Source organism: Trichoplusia ni, chromosome 5, assembly GCF_003590095.1.
Source record: "Trichoplusia ni isolate ovarian cell line Hi5 chromosome 5, tn1, whole genome shotgun sequence".
Classification (NCBI taxonomy): Eukaryota; Metazoa; Arthropoda; class Insecta; order Lepidoptera; family Noctuidae; genus Trichoplusia; species Trichoplusia ni.
This window is the reverse complement of record NC_039482.1, coordinates 18,841,384-18,859,731: the sequence shown is the minus strand read 5'-3', so window position 1 is coordinate 18,859,731 and position 18,348 is coordinate 18,841,384. Positions and strand designations below refer to the sequence as shown.

Sequence of the window (18,348 nt, the reverse complement as noted above, 5' to 3'; positions counted from 1 at the left end):
TGTATTTATTTATTTTCTGTTTAAGAGAAATATGAATAAAGTATCAACCATTTCTGAAGTTTTTTCTTTATCCTTCTGGTTTAAAACGTAACTGGTTTTTACGAACTTCTGCAGTTTGGAGTTTATTCCTTGTATCTCAGAGAGCTTCACCTAAATTGACGTCACATGCAGAAAGATAGCAGTAAACACAGCATTTATTTTCAGTACAATTGCATAGTTACAAAAGCTGCCTTCAGCGAATAGTCGGATGCAGGACTTTCATGATAATCTAATTAAAAAAAAAATTTTGAAACAGAGGCCTTAAGCTTATATGTCAAACTTTCAAAATTTGGCAACTCAATAGGCTTCCAATACCACTTCTGTCGATTAAACAAAAAACTGAATTGATATTTTTTTTTCGCTGTATAAGTAGATTGCCAGTTAAAAAAAAATGCTTTGTATCAATAAACCAATAATATTATATTGTATTGTTTTGCATCAAAATATTTTTCAGAATTTGTCTTAAATCAATTAAGCAACTTTGATGAAAATACGCCGAAAACTAATTTTAAAACACACAAAGTGAACCTGTAGAACATTAGAACATAGTAGCGTTCATTATTCGGCATCAAGCATAATGTCTGCGCGAATACAATCACAGGCGCGGCGTTATGAAGATAAGTTCCTTTGTAATTCCTACGACCGTCATAAAACAACAAACCAAGATTCTCGCACAGCCGTATATCAAAGCCTTCGTTCCTTTGTATACAGACACTTTTACTGCAGCGCATTCATCTTTACGCAAGAAATCCAAACATACTTTGTGACACAAAACGGAACAGAGGCAAAAAATGACACATTCCTATTCCTATTCGTGTAAAAGGCGCAATGTTTAAGGGTTTGAACGATAACCTTTTCATGACGTACTGAGTCTACGGCGTAGCTGTGTGCTACGCGCTACGCTCCAGTTTGTTACGAGACTCGGAGCGCGGCAGACGTGTCGCGTCTACGGTCGTAGCGCTACGATACGATGTTCGCGTATAATAACTTGTATAGGTTTCGTTAAATAAATGTTAACGTGTCTAAATGTCCCGGTTTTTGATAAGTGGTCAGTGAATAGTGATTTTAAAATACGTTTTTTTCATTTGTTTACGGTTTCTGTGTGAGTAATTAGACGGATCTATCCACCGTTGCCTTTGAAAAAAATATATTTCAAATATGTTTTAGCTTGTTTATCTGCAAAGAGAAGAAAGTTCTTTCTTATAATATAGAGAAAACATTTCGCCTCGAGCGATAGTTGGAAATGTTCTGTCTTATTTTCCAATTAAGTTAGTGGGTACAGACGCAATTTAACTTTTCGGGGCACTTGGGGTTCCATTGTTTGATGTTCATACTTTGTTCTTCAATTTTGCTGTAGTGTTTATAATTTGAACTTCACAATAAATGCAAATAAACATTTTGATTTGATTTGATTTGATATGGAATCAGCAAATTTATAAACAACGATTGGATCAAAGATATTGTGATAACTATTAAAATTGACTGAACAAAGGGTTATTCCAAATCTCTATTTTATTTCTGGTCTGAAAGTATCAATTGAAATGAAATAACGTGTACTCTCATAATTAATAAAGAGTTTTTAATCATATTAATATACAGCTTTGTGAAGTCATCAATGTTTTGTTATTTATTGCCTGTATATAAATATGCATAACTTGACTAAAAACATACCACAGACTGAATACTCAACAGAGATTAAAAATTATAACATCATTTCAGGCCTATCCATAAAGCTAATAGCAGTAGGAATAATCGTTTCCCCTTTCATTGAAGCCAATGTAAATAAATAAATTAAACGTGCTCTAGACAAATTAAATGAATGTTAGCCAAATTAAATGAACGGACCGAGTGATATCGTACAATGTACTGTTTTGGGTGAAACCGTGTGAATAGTTTATGGAGACGGAATGAAGAACGGAAAAACATATTTTTGGTCAATGCTGCAGGCCCTGGCATTGTTACCTACTATGGCTTTAAAAGGTAAGGTTTTTTTCATGTGTAGACACTTTTTTGTATGAGAAAATAAAAGGGAAGATTTTTTTTGAGACTTTTTTCAAATGGGAATTGAGGCGTATAGGCTATTGTGTGTCATATTTTGCTTGCTAAAACGTCTCATTTGTAAAAAACACAACCATAAACGTACCCGATACATAACCATTGAAATACTTGACATTTTTCAAAAGGAAGAAGTTTTTATTTCTTAAACTAATTTAAAAGGCATACCACTGACTAAATAGAAAAGATTTTAAACCTTTCAAGAATTACTCAGTATTTTGTACACTTATTTAAGTTTCGAATTGGAACATAGAAAAATAAAATTTCATTCAAATCGGTTGGAAAATTCTAATTCAAATCCTTAAATAAAAAAAAAGCAGAATCTCATTTTTCGGAGTACCAAGATTTAAAATATAATGTAACCTGCCTCTCAAAGTAATCTCAGCCGTATTTTCGTCTGCCGCAGTAAAAGCCCAGCAACTTATTCATTAGCGCCAAGCTTTTGGGCCGGCAGTTAAAATTCATATCTTATTAACTTTAAGCATATACAACTTACTCATAACTGAGTGGAGCCTTATTAATTAGTATTAAACCGACGCTTGGTTATAAGTGAATAATTTCTGGGTTTTGGTAGAATTATTAAAGTAGCTGCTGATGTGCTTGTATAAGGCCAGAAACAAAAGTCTGTTTCAATGTTTTGACTGAGATAGCCGAGTGGTTGAGGTCACCAAACCCGCTGTGTGACGTGTCGCGAGTTCGATCCTCGTCTTTGATAAGCTTTGTGATCCACGAACACTTGTTCCGCATCTGTGTTACTATATTAGAAACTACAAGACACTTTTGTTCAAAAATGAAATCGAATTCCGTAGAAAACTCAAAAAAAAACTCGACGTCACAAAAGACAGTTAGGCTTTTTCATTTAATTATTAGTCCAAAGACGAAAAAGTATCAATTTTTAATTAGTCGTGCCTTATAAAACTTTGTGATTATAATATATCAAACATGACAAATGAATAGGTTTTCACATACATATGTAGAAATTGATATATCTTTATTTTATACAAGCGGAACCCGGCGATTTTGCTCTCATAGTTTCCGTGATGTTGGGAATAGAGAAATGAAATATAGCTTTTTGGTACTTGCTAAAAATTTACCTTTTATTTGGTATAAAAATATTTTGGGTTTCACAACAGTGGTTGGGGTACACAAACGGTAAGGGTAAAAGTTCTATGACTAATTCTATGCTGTCCGTCCGTCTAGTCATGTGTCGACTCCGTTCGTCTTTCACCTTGGTGTATCTCATAAAAACTCATAGTATATGTTTATTTTCGGTTATTCTGGAAAAAAACACGTTTTTTGTTTTAAGGGTTTATTTTTAAACGCACTTATCATATATATTTACAACCCCGGAAAATATAGTATTGACAAAAATAAATCTAAGCGTGGGTTATATTGTGAAAACATGGTTTACCTTTCAAATACAATCTGTGTCATGACGATAAAAAAGAAGATTGCATTTTAATATTGTGTAATTTTATACATACTTTCTAGGTATCAAAAAATAAACTTAACCTCTATAACAGAAATTAAACTGTTAATAACTAATATTAATGAGTTTTCAAAAAATATTCGTTCGACTTATTATATTTTGAAAAGTAGTCTGTTAGGAAGACTATTTGTCCAAAACTTATGGACCGAATAAATAAAATAAATTTCGATCAAGGTATCTTCACTTCGAATTTCAGAATAAATGTTAAAATATTAAAAAAAATGTTTCGCACATGTATATCCAACGAAAAAGGGAAAAGTATCCCAACAAATGAATCGCAAAATTTACTAAATTGTGTTTCTAATAATCATTACCTACATACCTCAACATATACCTATACCTCGTGTTCTATTTTAGATTAGATTGATCCATTTAGCTCCCATCTATCTTTGTCAGTTTATCACTACAACAAACAAAAGTATTAGAGTGGTAGAAAATAAAACAAGCCCACCACTCTCTCCTTTGTTTGCTCAATAAATGTGAAAGCACGAGTGCCGAACAACAATAAATGGTTCAATCCCCAGTTACGCGGTAAAACGCCTGACGGAATCTACCGAGCAAATAGTACGGAGGAATAAATCATGCAAACCATTGCGAAATGTTAAGGCGGTTTTAAGGACCGTGCTGGCTTTCCGAAGTTGGACAATGTAATTTTTTTTTGATGTTAGGTTGTTATTTTGAAAGCTTGTATTTAAATTGTTATTGCTGTCTGAATTAAATAATGCGTTAGTCGGTCTAGACGACGAAGAAAGGACGACGTCATGTAAAAAGTCAGTTGCAAAATTGAAGGTAAACATGTAATAAAATGAAAGAAAAGTGAAATATGTTTATCAGTAATACGCTTAACCAACCGATTACAACAAATAAATCGCAAGCTCTCTCAAAAATTAAAAAAATAACATCTTGCAATATCTTTTAAAAGGATTTTATAGGTTATTGCGTTAAAAGACTGTCGTTCGATACAGTTTCACGTAGCCGCTATATTTCACAAGCAAGGATGACAGGTAGCGATGGTTATTGGTGGTTAAGAGCACAGAATGTAGAGAAGTTGATGGAAGTGGAACTCTGGTTAGGTTAGTGTCATTATTAAGAGTTGATGACGACTTTGGATTTGCTCTCTGATTTTCGTTTTTAGTCGTCTGTCAAATATCTAAAATATTATAATTGCCATTGAGCAAGATTACTTTATCTAATTCTATGTGCGACTTTTGTCGCTCTTTGTAGCCTGCTAAAAATTTTAGGTAATAGTTTAAATGGTTTTGGCCAGAAAAAAACAATAAAAGTCGACATACGTTCTCATTCGGAATTGATGTAGGTACTTTAGTTTGATAATACGGCCACGGTTATAGATCTGTTTAAGTTTTTATGCCGTGTTCAAATATATTGAGTGCAACATGAATTAACAAAAACAGATGATAGATACCCATAGTCCAAAACGCACGAAATCCATACTTCACTTCAAAATGACATGACCAAGTTTCGTGATTAACCATTTTCTACTAACATTTTAGCGTTTTTTACGAACACGATACGATCATACAAATATTACTTGGCTAGAAAAGGAGGTCGTAACAATTACCAGAAAAGTACTTAAAATAAATCCGTTACCACATTGTATATTTCCTCTTCCTACTGCGGCAGAGGTATACGTGTACAGACATTTCCTTCTACTAACTTGTGTTCTATGCAATAGAGCAATAAATACAGGCAGATAGAAATGTGGCCATCCTGATGATATTGCTTAATCGCTTCTCGTTTGTACTACGGTACAACTATAAGCGGTATTTGACTGAAAACGTCTTCGAAACCATCAATATTTCCACGAAATATCTAAAAGAGAGAGAAAAGAGAACTTTTTTTCTTTTTCACAACAGGACTAAGGCTTCTATACCGTATTTATATTTAGAAAATAAAGCTACTCTGTTCCAAGTTTTCTTGAAAACCTATCCCAGCTAGTCCTATATCTAAATTCTTGTGTACGAAATTGAGCTCCTCCGAAAACGCTCGACCGATTCTCATAACATTTTGTGTGCATATTGGGTAAGTCTGAGAATCGGACAACATCTATTTTTCATAATCCTAAATGTTTTTGCTCATTCATATATAATGTTCTTTTTTTATCTAGACCAAAGCAAAACAAAATTTGCTGGGTCATTTGTCTCTAAAATTTGATCAAACTATACAATTAAGGCAAGAGTAGAATGTATACGGTCCCTAACATTTATAAAGGCTTTTTTGTGTGAAACCCATGCATTAGCATTCGGTGACAGGTGCGAACAGTCTCGGCACCCCCTCACACCGCAGCCATTTTTATATAACTTATTTTATTGTTGTTTTACTGGCTTTTCTTGACTTTTCTTTTATCGCTCTTATTTATAAACGAATATAGTCGAATACTCGAGTACCATAAATAGCTGCATGATTAGGTTATATTTTGTGACAGTGAGTTCTAAAAATAAAACGGAACTTCGAAGAAAAATTTTTAGTCGGCAACAAAATTGTATTAAAGTTTACAGTGCGGTTCAATATATAATTACTTTCAGTAGTTTTTCGTTTGTTGAGAAAAAAGAATTCGACAAAACTTTCGCCTAACTGACCTACGCATAAGATAACGCTGTTCAAACCTGTTTGAAAGTTCATTGTTTATTTGTGTGTTTGAGGGAAAATTTCAACCCTCAGTTTCCGCATTTTTCCTTGATACAGAATTTCCGAAAAAGCCTGCTTATCTTACAGCATTTTGTGCGTACAATTGGAGTTTACTTATCTCCTAAAAGCCTGACATATACACCTGTCGCTCTGTTCATTACATTTGAGGAACATTTTTCATTCCGCAAAGAATCAGCGGGAAAAAAGGAAAACTTTCCCAGAACACTCCAGTCTTGGCTTCCCTCCAGCGAAGTCTCCCAGCTAATTACCTGTAAAATATCAAACTTCAAAACTAGGTTAGCAATAACAAAGAGAGTTTGGCACTAAGTCACCTCATCAACGATAGCCTATCGACACCGAAATTTTAACTTTGTTCCGAAGTTACAAGGTTTAATATAGCTTACAAGTTGTTCCAGAGTTAATTATTGAATGGAATTGATTACTTTGATGGTTCGGGAGTTGTGAATAATAATGGTTTGCGAAGGGGTTGTGACGAATGTCTGGACGTGAAGTTTGGAGACCAAAATGGCTGTCAGTTCCAAGTTGATTTGATACTGTTTGGCATTATCTTTTCAGTTGAATACTCTTTTAAACTGTGACTGTATCTTAAGTGGAAGAAAGCAGCTTTTACAGTTTTGTTTGCAAAATTGCCTTCAACTTTGAACGAACTATAGGCAAAAAATGATGTAATTATAAATCATTTTAATTTTGGTGTCCATTTTCAAGTAATATTCAGAACTATAATGTTTGGTAATCGATGATACACCTATACAAAACCGGCATATAATTATCGATTCCATTCAAAACCCACCAAACAATTTTAAATCTTTCAGCGCCGTTCGTCCATTAATTACCGAAAAGAATTCAAGAGCTTATCTTTTAAATTTGATTGACATTAATACTCAATTACCATCCATTGTTATTGGAACTTTTTTTAATCGAAATGTTATGCTGTCCATATATATTATTCTTCTGCGTTTTGCATTGTTGATATGAACCTGGTGTCAGGGTTTTTAAAGAACCCGTAGGCCGTAGATGTAGACTACGTTTGACACCCTTGAAAACATATCTAGGCTGCTAAGCTGCTCTGTTGGACTGCTTTAAGCAAATATGAACTACCTTACAGTTTTGCCTATACAGTTCATATGTACAGGCAAACAGAGCGCACATTGAAGAAAATTGTGAATATTTTCTAGTCTAATAGAACTGGCGACTCGACGTGACGTAAAGTGTAGAGCTACTCTTGATTTGTTTTCTTCTTCTTTTGTGTAGTTCACAGTGCAATCGTAGTCATGATAAAACACCCATATCATTGGTAAAGGCGAAGCAGCTTTTCGCACGATCCCTTTTTGTTTTCCTTTTGGTGGACCCTCTGGTGAAATCAATTCGCGGAATCCTGATGCGGATTTGACTAGGCCAGTTCTATGTATACTACTTGCCGACTACTTGCCACGCGATCTAATGCCTTCCAATTTTCCCTGAAAAATCAACCGTTGTATTGAATTTTTATCTCGAATTGCAATAAAGGCTGACTTTTTAAGAAGTGGCTATGCTTTACGAGAAAGTGACATGGAAAAAAAAGCGTCCCTGTACTTCCATCCACTTTTTAGCTTTTTATAATAACTATCGTGAGACTGATTCATTATTAAATGATGTAACGGTTTACTCACGCGTATTTATCGGGGTAGCCCGACTAATTCGACTCGCGATCCCGCCGCGTCTGCTCATGATTAAGGACTCCGGTTGGGTCCGAAACTAGTCGGGCTACCCCGATAAATACGCGTGAGTAAACCGTTACATCATTTAATAACTTTTTAGCTTGTACAAAATACTTGAATAATATTAACACAATGTTATTACAAGTAAGTCTCAATACTCATTACATTGTCAATAATAGGGTTAAATACGAAATGGCGAAAAGCAATGGCGGACCGCTGTCGACAAACCGCAGACCAGATTGTATGCAAATATAAATCGCATTTGTGCTCTTATAAATAGTTGTGGTACATTTTTAACGCTTTTCAATCAGTGTTAATTGAGGTTAATTAAATATATATGTACAAAAATAGGAGGAGCTCGTGGCTAAGCTATAACCGCATAAGTTAAGCTATGCTTGACGCGGTTGGTTTGTAGATGGGTGACCATCTTTGTCATAACGAGTTCCTCCGTGTTTCGGAAGGCACGTTAAATTGTGGGTCCCGGCTGTTATTCCTACATCTTTGACAGTCGTTACAGGTAGTCAGAAGCTTGAAAAAGTCTGACAGCCAGTCTAACCAAGGGGTATCGTGTTGCCCAGGTAACTGGGTTAAGGAGGTCAGATAGGCAGTCGCTCCTTGTAAAACACTGGTACTTAGCTGAAACCGGTTGGACTGGTAGCCGATCCCAACATAGTTGGGAAAAGGCTAGGCCAATGATGATACATATGTACAAAAATATGTAGGTACATGATTTTAATACAGTTTTGATAAATTGTGTTAGTTTTCCGAATAATTGTAAAGTGGTTAGGATATATTTTTCGGGTTTTGTAGCCAAAGTGTAAAACGGATTATTGTTTTGGTACTATTACTGAGGGACTGCTGTCTATGAGTCTGACTGGTTGTAGCTCATGAACTTGCTAGCCAGCGGGACAATCAAAAATTTCACAAACAATGTATTCGTTTTGTCGCTTAGTGAAATACTGAAATGAAAGAAACATTGGGGTAAAGCACCTATATATGGTCTGGTATGGTCATTAATTTGATGAGTGACTAATTTTTATAGCCTGTTTCTCTGAAACCCTCAGTATTGTGAGACCGACTCACACTTGTTTATTACATATACATTTGACCTATTATTATTATAACTGCAAAATCTCATTAAGACCGAAATCAATAAGCGTATTAAATAAAATTATTTGCTAAATATACAAAATCAACATAAACAGTTTAACCTACATTAAAGTAGTATTTTGTTTATATCTTTGAGTTATTTATAGCTTAAATAAATACTTAAGTACTTTGGGAAAATATATTCTGTTTCAGTTTAATAACGATACATTTTGAACCGTAAATGGGACATCGATCGATAATTATAAGCACTTTAATTGAGACTTCCCTTTGATATAAAAGGTTTTCGTGGAAGGATCTCGGCTAATTAAACTTGATTATACTTTTGACGTAAATTAAAGTAACTTATTTGAATAGTGTATAAGTGATAATAAAAAGATAAAATCCTTTTTAAACTGGGATGACTTAAATGTTAAAAAAAATTGATGAATAGAACCTTTTTACGCCTTTTGAAAGCATATCTTTTTTCGATTCTAATTAGGAGGATATCTTGAAATTGCGAATCAATTTACCCTAAAAAAACAAAGTTCTTTTGAAGAGATGAACTCTACCATTTTTGGGTATTTAAAAAAACATAAAGGAAACTACATGTTCAGAAACCTATCACTTCATAAATCCTATCGGAATTTCGTCGGGAAATCCTTTACAATTTAAAAAATAGAATACGCAACATCTAGCCTTTTGTTAAACTTAAACCTTCACGATCCGATGACTACGACCTGTGTTGGAACTAGGAAAAAAAATATAAAACCTCTTTGATTGGGTCTCCGAGCCCCGATATCAAGTTTTCAAGTGTTAACTAGTTTTTTTTTTTGTTACATAGTTTATATTAAACTCCCTGTTGCTCCCGTTGTACGATAAAGACTGTCAAAGTTACTTGTTGTTCATTTTTAATTGAATGTTAATATAGAAGCTTGAGCTCTGAGGTTCCTTTATGTAATTAAGTTTTAAGTCATTGATATTCGGTAAAAGAAGGGTTTATAAAACAAACTCCTATCACCCATACCAAAGTTTTTTTTTGACACCGGCAGCGCTAATGTTTGGGGATCACGTCACTCATAGCGGGTCTGGTTTGTTGATTTCAACCTCTAGGCTATCCGTGCAAGTAAGTATAATTGCAGAGGTAGATTTTTTAAATATAATTGATTAATCCTCTAATCCTTAAACTATATTTTACTTTTATTTATTTATTTAATTATCATACTAATCTACCATTACAGGTTACTTAACCTAATGCGGTAGCTAGGACTAAACAAAGGTCTAAGTATTTATGTGAACTAGGGTTTCAAAGATTGAATTATTATGCACATAGTTGCAGGTCTAAATTCCAGCAATTGATTTAATACGTAATTTTGTGATAATTCTGATATGCAGAGGCAATAAGTTAGCCTGATACACATGCCCATCATTGCTCCTCCTGGAATTGCTTGTGGCTTCATCCACTTTTCTCCTAGATATGAAATCCTTACTATTTACAATTCCCATCCAATCACCAGACCACAATTTAATTCAGATTCGCCATCCTCCATCACAAGACATCAAGAAAACTGTATTAAATTATGTAATTTCACTTGTTTCAGATTCTCAAATGACAACAAAGAAGTTTTCAGAAGAGCCAGAATTTGAACGCCCGATCGGCAACCACACTTTCTTCTTGGGAAGAGAAGCAATATTAGGTTGTGCTGTTACGAATCTAGGAAAACATAAAGTAAGTCGCAATGCTTAAAGATCCTATCACGCGTATTTATTTGCCTGCCTAGTTTCATCATTCATCAGCTGATGCGCAGCGGGTATGACAATCGGACTGAAACCAGACAGAGCCGATAAATTTGCGTGTGTAATCCGTTGCATCTTTCAAGTATGAATTATACCCATGAAAGTTACTAAAAATAAGTCTTAGTCATAATTGTATTAATTATGTATTGGTAAGTAGACTTTACTCATATCCTAATAATTATTAATGTCCTGGTCAATTTCCGACACTGTTTCAAGACACCAGCCAGTTACACGAGGTACACTATATAGTCTACCAGTACTAACATTTGAGCTAACAGGTACCACTCTCACCCATTAAATTTTTTACCGTACCTACAGTTGCTACAAATACCAACAATCAGACAATGCCGATTCTTGAGATACAGCCAGGTTATAGACAAACGGACAGGCAACGAAAACTTAGTAATATTGTCCCGACTTTACCTTTTTGAATACAAAAACCAAAAATAATCGAATTCTCAGTTTTGTTGTGCCAACACTCATTAATTAAAAAATCTTTTTTTATTTACCTGACCCTCTACCACGATACTTGTTTCGAAAAGTTATTAAGCGAATTGTCCGATAATTACCTTTGTTTGTTTACAGTGTAATTGATCTCTGTTTGATTGCCTTCCATTAATCCAAGTCATATGATTCACGCGCTAATGATTCAAGTTAGATAGTTTTCTTTAATGCGTCTATTAATAGTTCACGATATTAATGTTAAGTTTATCAATTTGTTAGAGTTCACTAAAACTTTTCTATTGTTTTCTTGAAATTAATATTGGTATTTTTTTTCAACAACGTCAAATAAATATTTAGTCTTCTCACGTCTAAATATTTATTTGATGTTGCTATGTTTACTGTTGTATAATTTTGTAATGAATGCTAGTCTGACTCGCGACATTGAGGATTCTATACAGACAGGATAAAGGTAAACAAATCGTCACAAAAACCATTTATAACCGTTAGCTGAATTCAAACAGTTTTCTGAATTTGTTCTTTATATTATAGCCTATAAGAGAAATATTTAATCTAAGAAACTTTCAGCTGTCTAGCTATTACGGTTTATGAGATGCAGTCTGGTGACAGATGGTTAGACGTACAGTTGGAGAGTAGCAGGATACCATTTTTACCTTTTAGGGTACCAAAGGCCTCATTCTTCCAAATTAAGTTTTTTTTTACGATATTTAACCATCAGCATTCCAAATATTGGATGAAAGCTTGACTCTCTTTCTACTTTAGCATTTAATAAAAACATTAGGAAAAAGTCAATTAATTACAACTTAAGAAACACATACTGGAACAATCTATATATTGACAACCTCGATAAATAACCATAACAACATTTGTTAATGATTAAAGTTAGTTGTGGTTTAGAGTACAACACGTTAGTTTAATGGCGGTGTGTCACGATGCGACAAATCCATTAAACAGTCCGGAATCCCTGCCAAGTAATGGATTTTCATATTAAAATCATTGTCATGTTAGTTTATGTTTAATCACTCGATACCGTTGGGCTATGTATCCTGAGTTGCGACGTTTAAGGTGACCAACCATGTTTCCTCAACGTTGTTCTATAAGCAGAAGTAATAAAAATCGGTAGAGTCGTTTTAAAGTTGATGGGGGCGAAAGTGGCGCAGAATTAACGAATTCGTGCAAATATTGAGTATATGTGTGGAGATTCAAATTAAAGCCCAATGAAATAGAATATTGATGTCTAAATAAAGATAGGTTTTAGCTTCCTTTGATGATAAAATTGGTGATGAGAAAATGGGATATGTAAATCCGATCGTCAAGTGAGAGTTTTAATGACCGCATCCCAGTCTATACAATTCTGATAAAGATGTCTTGTCGTGGAGCTTTCTTAATTTTTATTTTGTTTTATGTAGTTTTTGGATAACTAGAATACAGAATTACTACTAAAACTCAGAATTATATTTTAACAATTGTGAATGGGAGACGTCGCTCTACCTGCAATAACATCACTTCAAGAGGGGATAGGCCTTCAAATGTACGATATATTATATGCATATACGTATAGTGTACTCTATTCGACAGACACCACGCTCGACATGCTCTTCGAACCTAACAATAGTTGTTCACAGAGGGCTATAACCTTGACAGCGCCATTGTTCTTTATCTCGGCCGGCTTGTGTTCATATCGATGACATGATGTTCACAATACAAATAGAAGCACTCCTAAGTATAGGATATGTAGAGGTTACGGTATTATGGTTCTACGGTTCTATGAACGGGGTTTTCAGGTTCAAACCCTAAAAAAATCTGTACTAATGTGTGTCTAGTCAAATGTACTTTTTTCATCAGTATTACAAGACGGAGCTTAAGGAGCTCTTTGCTAAACTACAGCTACACAAGTAGATCGAAAACAAGTTGATAAAGTTGGTCCGTGGATGGGTGACCATTTATGTTATAACGAATTATTGATATAGGGGAGTGTAGAAACATTCTGATGATTATAATTGGTAGAAATTCGGAGGCTTCTTTAGAAGGCAGTCTATTAAAGTTTCCATCGTGTGACGAAACAAGAGGCTCAGTTATTGTAGTTATATTTTTTCTTTACGATTCTTAGCCAATGACCACCCTTAGATGGTGTATTGCTTATATCATTTTCAAGTAGAAATAAGGGTTAAATATACACATTAGAAAAATTCTTGCAACAACAAAACCATCATCGAAAAGGCCACCTAGTCTCATACTGAGCAAAGTTAATATCATGGCTATCAGACAACTGATAAAAATAAATACAAACATATTAAGTGTAGACAAATTACAAACCCATGACCTCTGGTGTAACAGTCAGGACCAAGAATCACTAGACCAACATTGCAGTCATATCCTGTAGAATATAGTTCAATTTCCACGTATCGAGTTTAGTTTACGTCCTAATCGTTACTCATTCTCGTAATTCCTATTCTATATCCACAAACCACGTTCCTCCCTAATGACTAACTACTATTACTAATACTAACTAGATATTGATTCTGTTTCCAACAAACATTTTACGTGCATTAAACTACAAAGTTGGTAACAGGATTCCATTACTGAGCTTCAAACACACGATACAATCATTAGTCTGCAATGGTTGTAGGCTTAAATACATACATACATATACATAACTGAATGTAGTATTAGTGAGCTAAGTAATAAGTTTATGCGTTTTCATTTCTTTGAAGTAAAACTTCTTTAGGCGAGTAGGAGATAACTGGACGACAATGTAACGAAAGTCTAGTAGAAAGTTTCTGTACTAGCCGGTTTTGTTTTGTTTTTGTCAATAGATAGTTTATTTTGTAAAGTTTTAGGTACTTAAATTGTGTGTGACAGTTAAACGCACTCTTTTTGTTAAGTAAATGTTTTAAATACCACTGCTAGGCAAAATCCTTTCGCCGTTCTCCGAATCTTTTGCGTTTTCACGCATCACACCACTTACTACGTCAGAGACGGGATCAGCGACGAAGCCCTTCCTCTGGCGTCGACGTGACCAGCCCACTTCCACTTTAGATTGGCTGATAGCATATAACAACCGGTATTAATACTTATTGGAAAATACATTTCTAGAGGATCTAGTAATATTATTGCACTTGTGTCTACTGTACTGTCATGCTTCCATATCTGCAATATAAAAAAAACACCTTTGTTTTTTTCTTCTTCGTTTTTGTTCCATCCTTCGTTGAGGTCCTGACCTAAGGGATTTGACTAACAATTTTAGTTATTCGTTTGATCTTCTTTTCCATTTTTGTTGTTATTATCAGAGAGTAATTTCCTCAACAATTTTGAACTGCAAAATAGCTTTACCTTAGCTGAACATTCGTTAAACAGTCTGCATAGTTTGACCAGCTTATTTACCTTATAGTTAGTTACACATCGTTACACAAAACTTGGACCCAATAACGAGGGCTGGAACACCGAACAAGCAACTCGAACACCTCTGAAACCGCCCAACACTTAAAGCCACTCGTAAGCCAGTTGCTAACATGTTTCGAAACTTCCACACTTAGCTTGATATACGACTAATAACCGAGGGGCCAACTCGTCCCACATACGAAGGATATGGGCCAGCTTGGTTCACATATGAAATTACCATCAGTCCCTATTTTTGGACCACACGCAGAGTTTTTAGAAGAATTTCTTCTTTAGGATCCCATGTCTGATCAAATAATATGTAAGTATATTTTAACGACAATTAGCCAACGCCATGGTTGGCGCTTTTTCAGCTGGCCAATTTTTGACGACAATACACTGAAAATGATGGTGTTAATTATGTTTTTTTTTTAATTGCTTTGAAATTCGCCATAGCTACCACAGTCATATTTTAAGTTCTTAAATTATATGTAAGTTCATTGGTTGCTCCAACAGAAAAGTTTGTTCATTCAACTCGAGCCAGTAAATAGCCTGTTTATTTCGCAGTTAGTAGTTACAGTAATATATGAGTCAGGAAATTTCATGCAAAGAGGAAATTACGTTATTACTAAGAAATATTATCCTGCGAAAGGTCTATGTCTGAGAGAGACAGAGCTATAGGCAATTTGAACGAGAGGGAACAAGACAGCCAGTATACAAGGTACCTAGGTAAGCAAGTTTCATGACTCGTCAAACAAATGAAAAAGATGATTTCCCTAAGGTATTCTATTCAAGTAAAAAGTAGAACATGGTATGATCGATATTGTCTGACTTTGGTCAATGTTGCCTAAACTAATACAATCAAATCCGTCAGCTTTTTTAAGTTTTAATTACGAAAATTCGAATAGATGTGAAGATCGATTACAGTTATGTGCGGTACGTAGCAAAATGAGATAAGAAAAAAACAAACTTGAAATGTGACACAACATACAAGACTAGAGAATAAAACAAAGAAAAATAACATCCTACTACTATTATAAAGGCGAAAGTTTGTAAGTATGGATGTATGGATGTTTGTTACTCTTTCACGTAAAAACTACTGAATGGATTTGAATGAAACTTTACCACAATATAGCTTATACATCAGAATAACACATAGGCTACAATTTTTGAGGTTTCTAATGTGAGGTCGTAAAAAACACATTTTTTGCGCTTACATTGCAAATGCTGACTGAATCCTACAAGATAGATAGAAGGCAGATAGATAGATAGAAGGCAGGTATAAATTATAACTTATATCTTCTAACCACGCGGACGAAGTCGCGGGCAACAGCTAGTCCTTTCATAAAACCACCTATCAGTCATATTTTTTCATTTTCCAACAAGTTCTGAATTCAAACACAAAAAAAAACAAGTCCAAAATGGCCGTGTCTTCTTACCGAAACCGGGCACTGGAAACAAAATCTTTCCGCCTTTGTCTGTGGCAATTAGAGGAGTAAAAAATTACCGATTATCCTTCATTAAGGGTTGTTATACTGGCTGGCTCGATGCCTGGCATAACAATGCACGAAAATAGTGGTGCACCTTTTCACGTGGTGAATTTTAATACTGGTATACGCTGTGGCTGAATGTGACTTGTATTTTTTTTTGTTATCTGTCTGATAAAGGCGTTTTACTGTAGGTTGTTCTGTTTTATAGATTTATATTGATTTTTCTGGTTGTTACTCAATACAGTTATAATTATACGATCTATAAATGTAGGTTATAAGAGTTCATACAATTTTATGTCATTTTATTAATTTGTCATTACCATCAATTATAACGAATCATTTATTAGTTATGACTGTTCAATTATTTTTCTAGTCTAGCCACACACGTGCCTGGGTGTGACCAGACTTAATAGCTAGTCTGACACTATTATATTTATGCCGTCTATCAATATCCAAATTTAATTATATAATTTGTGTTCATATTAATACTTGCTATTTGAAATATTCTTGTACAGCTAGCAACAGAAGTCGAAAGTTTATATTTTTGTGTCGTGCAGAAATTGATGTTTAAGATATAACTATAATGTAAAACCTATTTTAATACCTGATACCAGAAAAAACGGTTGCCTGTAAGATGGTTTACTCACGATAGTTGAATGTGGTTGCATTTAGTATTGAAAAAAAAATATCAATGGAACAGAGCGAGGTAACGCTTAATTTTTTCCGTGTTCTCCATAGAATTATAAGACGTTGTCGAATCAAAAACATATTTAATTCAATGAATTTGAATTCAAGCACCATCCAACTAGTTGATAGAAAGTTACCGGGCTATGCCATATGCACTCTTTAAGCTTGTTTTTGAAGGAAAATCAAATCAAATTCAAAATCAAAATTCGTTTATTCAAATGACGCTACTAAGTAGCACTTTTTGAAGGTCAGATTACATTGGACAGCACCCAGTTTCGCCCACCCTTCACCGCTTCAGTGCTTTAGCTGTGAGACAAGAAACAGTGCAACAAACAAGCCAAACACAAACCCAGTCTCGTGGATCACGCAAACGCTTGTCCTACGCGAGGATCGAACCCGCGACACGCCGCGCACAGTAGGTTTGGCGAATTGACTTCGACCACTCGGCTCGGAATACAGGCGTTTTAAACTCAACAGTTTGTTCATAAACCATACAAAAAGGGAATTCACTTCTACGAATGCAATAATATTACTTTTCTTTTTTTTACACGACTCCCGCTTTAAATATACTCGGTGATTTTTTAGTCGTCTTACAAAAGTAGCCCAGTTCATGTATCCGACGTAAAATACCCCTAGGCGCGATTATTATTTTTTTATCATCAACTAAGATAATAAGTACGAAGAAAAATTAAAGAGAAATCTGAAATATACTCTTAAAAATGATAAGAACGCCGCCGCCCGCGCCCCTCACCATTGTTACAAGGCTCAGACCGTGCTCTCAACCGAGTTGTGTTTCTAAAAAACTACGAATTGCATCATAACATTGAATAAAAATTGCAATTTTTATCATGAACGTGTTCTAGTCATCTGATACATGAACTGGGCTGCTTTTGTAAGACGACTAAAAAATCACGGTGTATTAATCTTTATGTCGCGGGGAGTTTCACAAACATTCAAGTCACATGCACAAACATTCCCAGACTCAGGACAAGCATTAATGGATCACTCTTTAAAGGCTACTAGGTCCTGTATTGCTGACTCTACCAAAACAACGTGACAAAATAATTACGTAAAATTAATATACGTCCGGTAATATTTTCGAATTTAATATGCATCAAGATAGTCAGTAATAATCCTGGCGTATGTATGGCATAATGAAGCACTGATAAAGCTATAATTTACACTAATCTAAAGCGAAATTATTACGTGAAAACATTAATTACAATTTTGGTTATACTTTTCATTAAAATATTATGTGATGCTTTCAGTGTGAAGGAATAATTATGAAATGAAAATAGTTTTGTTTATATGTAAAGGCTGTAGCGCGTACTACCATCACGGTTGCAGAAGCGAGATGGCACTATATAAGATGTAGCGTGGGGTCTCTTTTCCACAACTGCTACATGTTAAGGAGGCTGTATTGGGTGCAAACAAAATATTTAAAAGTATTTTCTATAACTAAACATTACAGTTCACACATAACACATTGAGCCTGGCAGAC

At 34.6% G+C, this 18,348-nt stretch overlaps 1 protein-coding gene across 1 annotated transcript in view; it reads left to right on the top strand.

Moving 5' to 3' along the window:
• Positions 1-1,737: 1,737 nt before the first annotated feature.
• LOC113493834 (limbic system-associated membrane protein-like) overlaps positions 1,738-18,348 on the top strand; it is a 48,996-nt gene continuing 32,385 nt past the window's right edge. The window contains exons 1-2 of the mRNA XM_026871864.1: positions 1,738-2,019; positions 10,635-10,762. Of these exons, the coding sequence (XP_026727665.1) occupies positions 1,947-2,019; positions 10,635-10,762 (201 nt within the window). The 5' untranslated portion in view covers positions 1,738-1,946. The remainder of the gene's footprint in view (positions 2,020-10,634; positions 10,763-18,348) is intronic.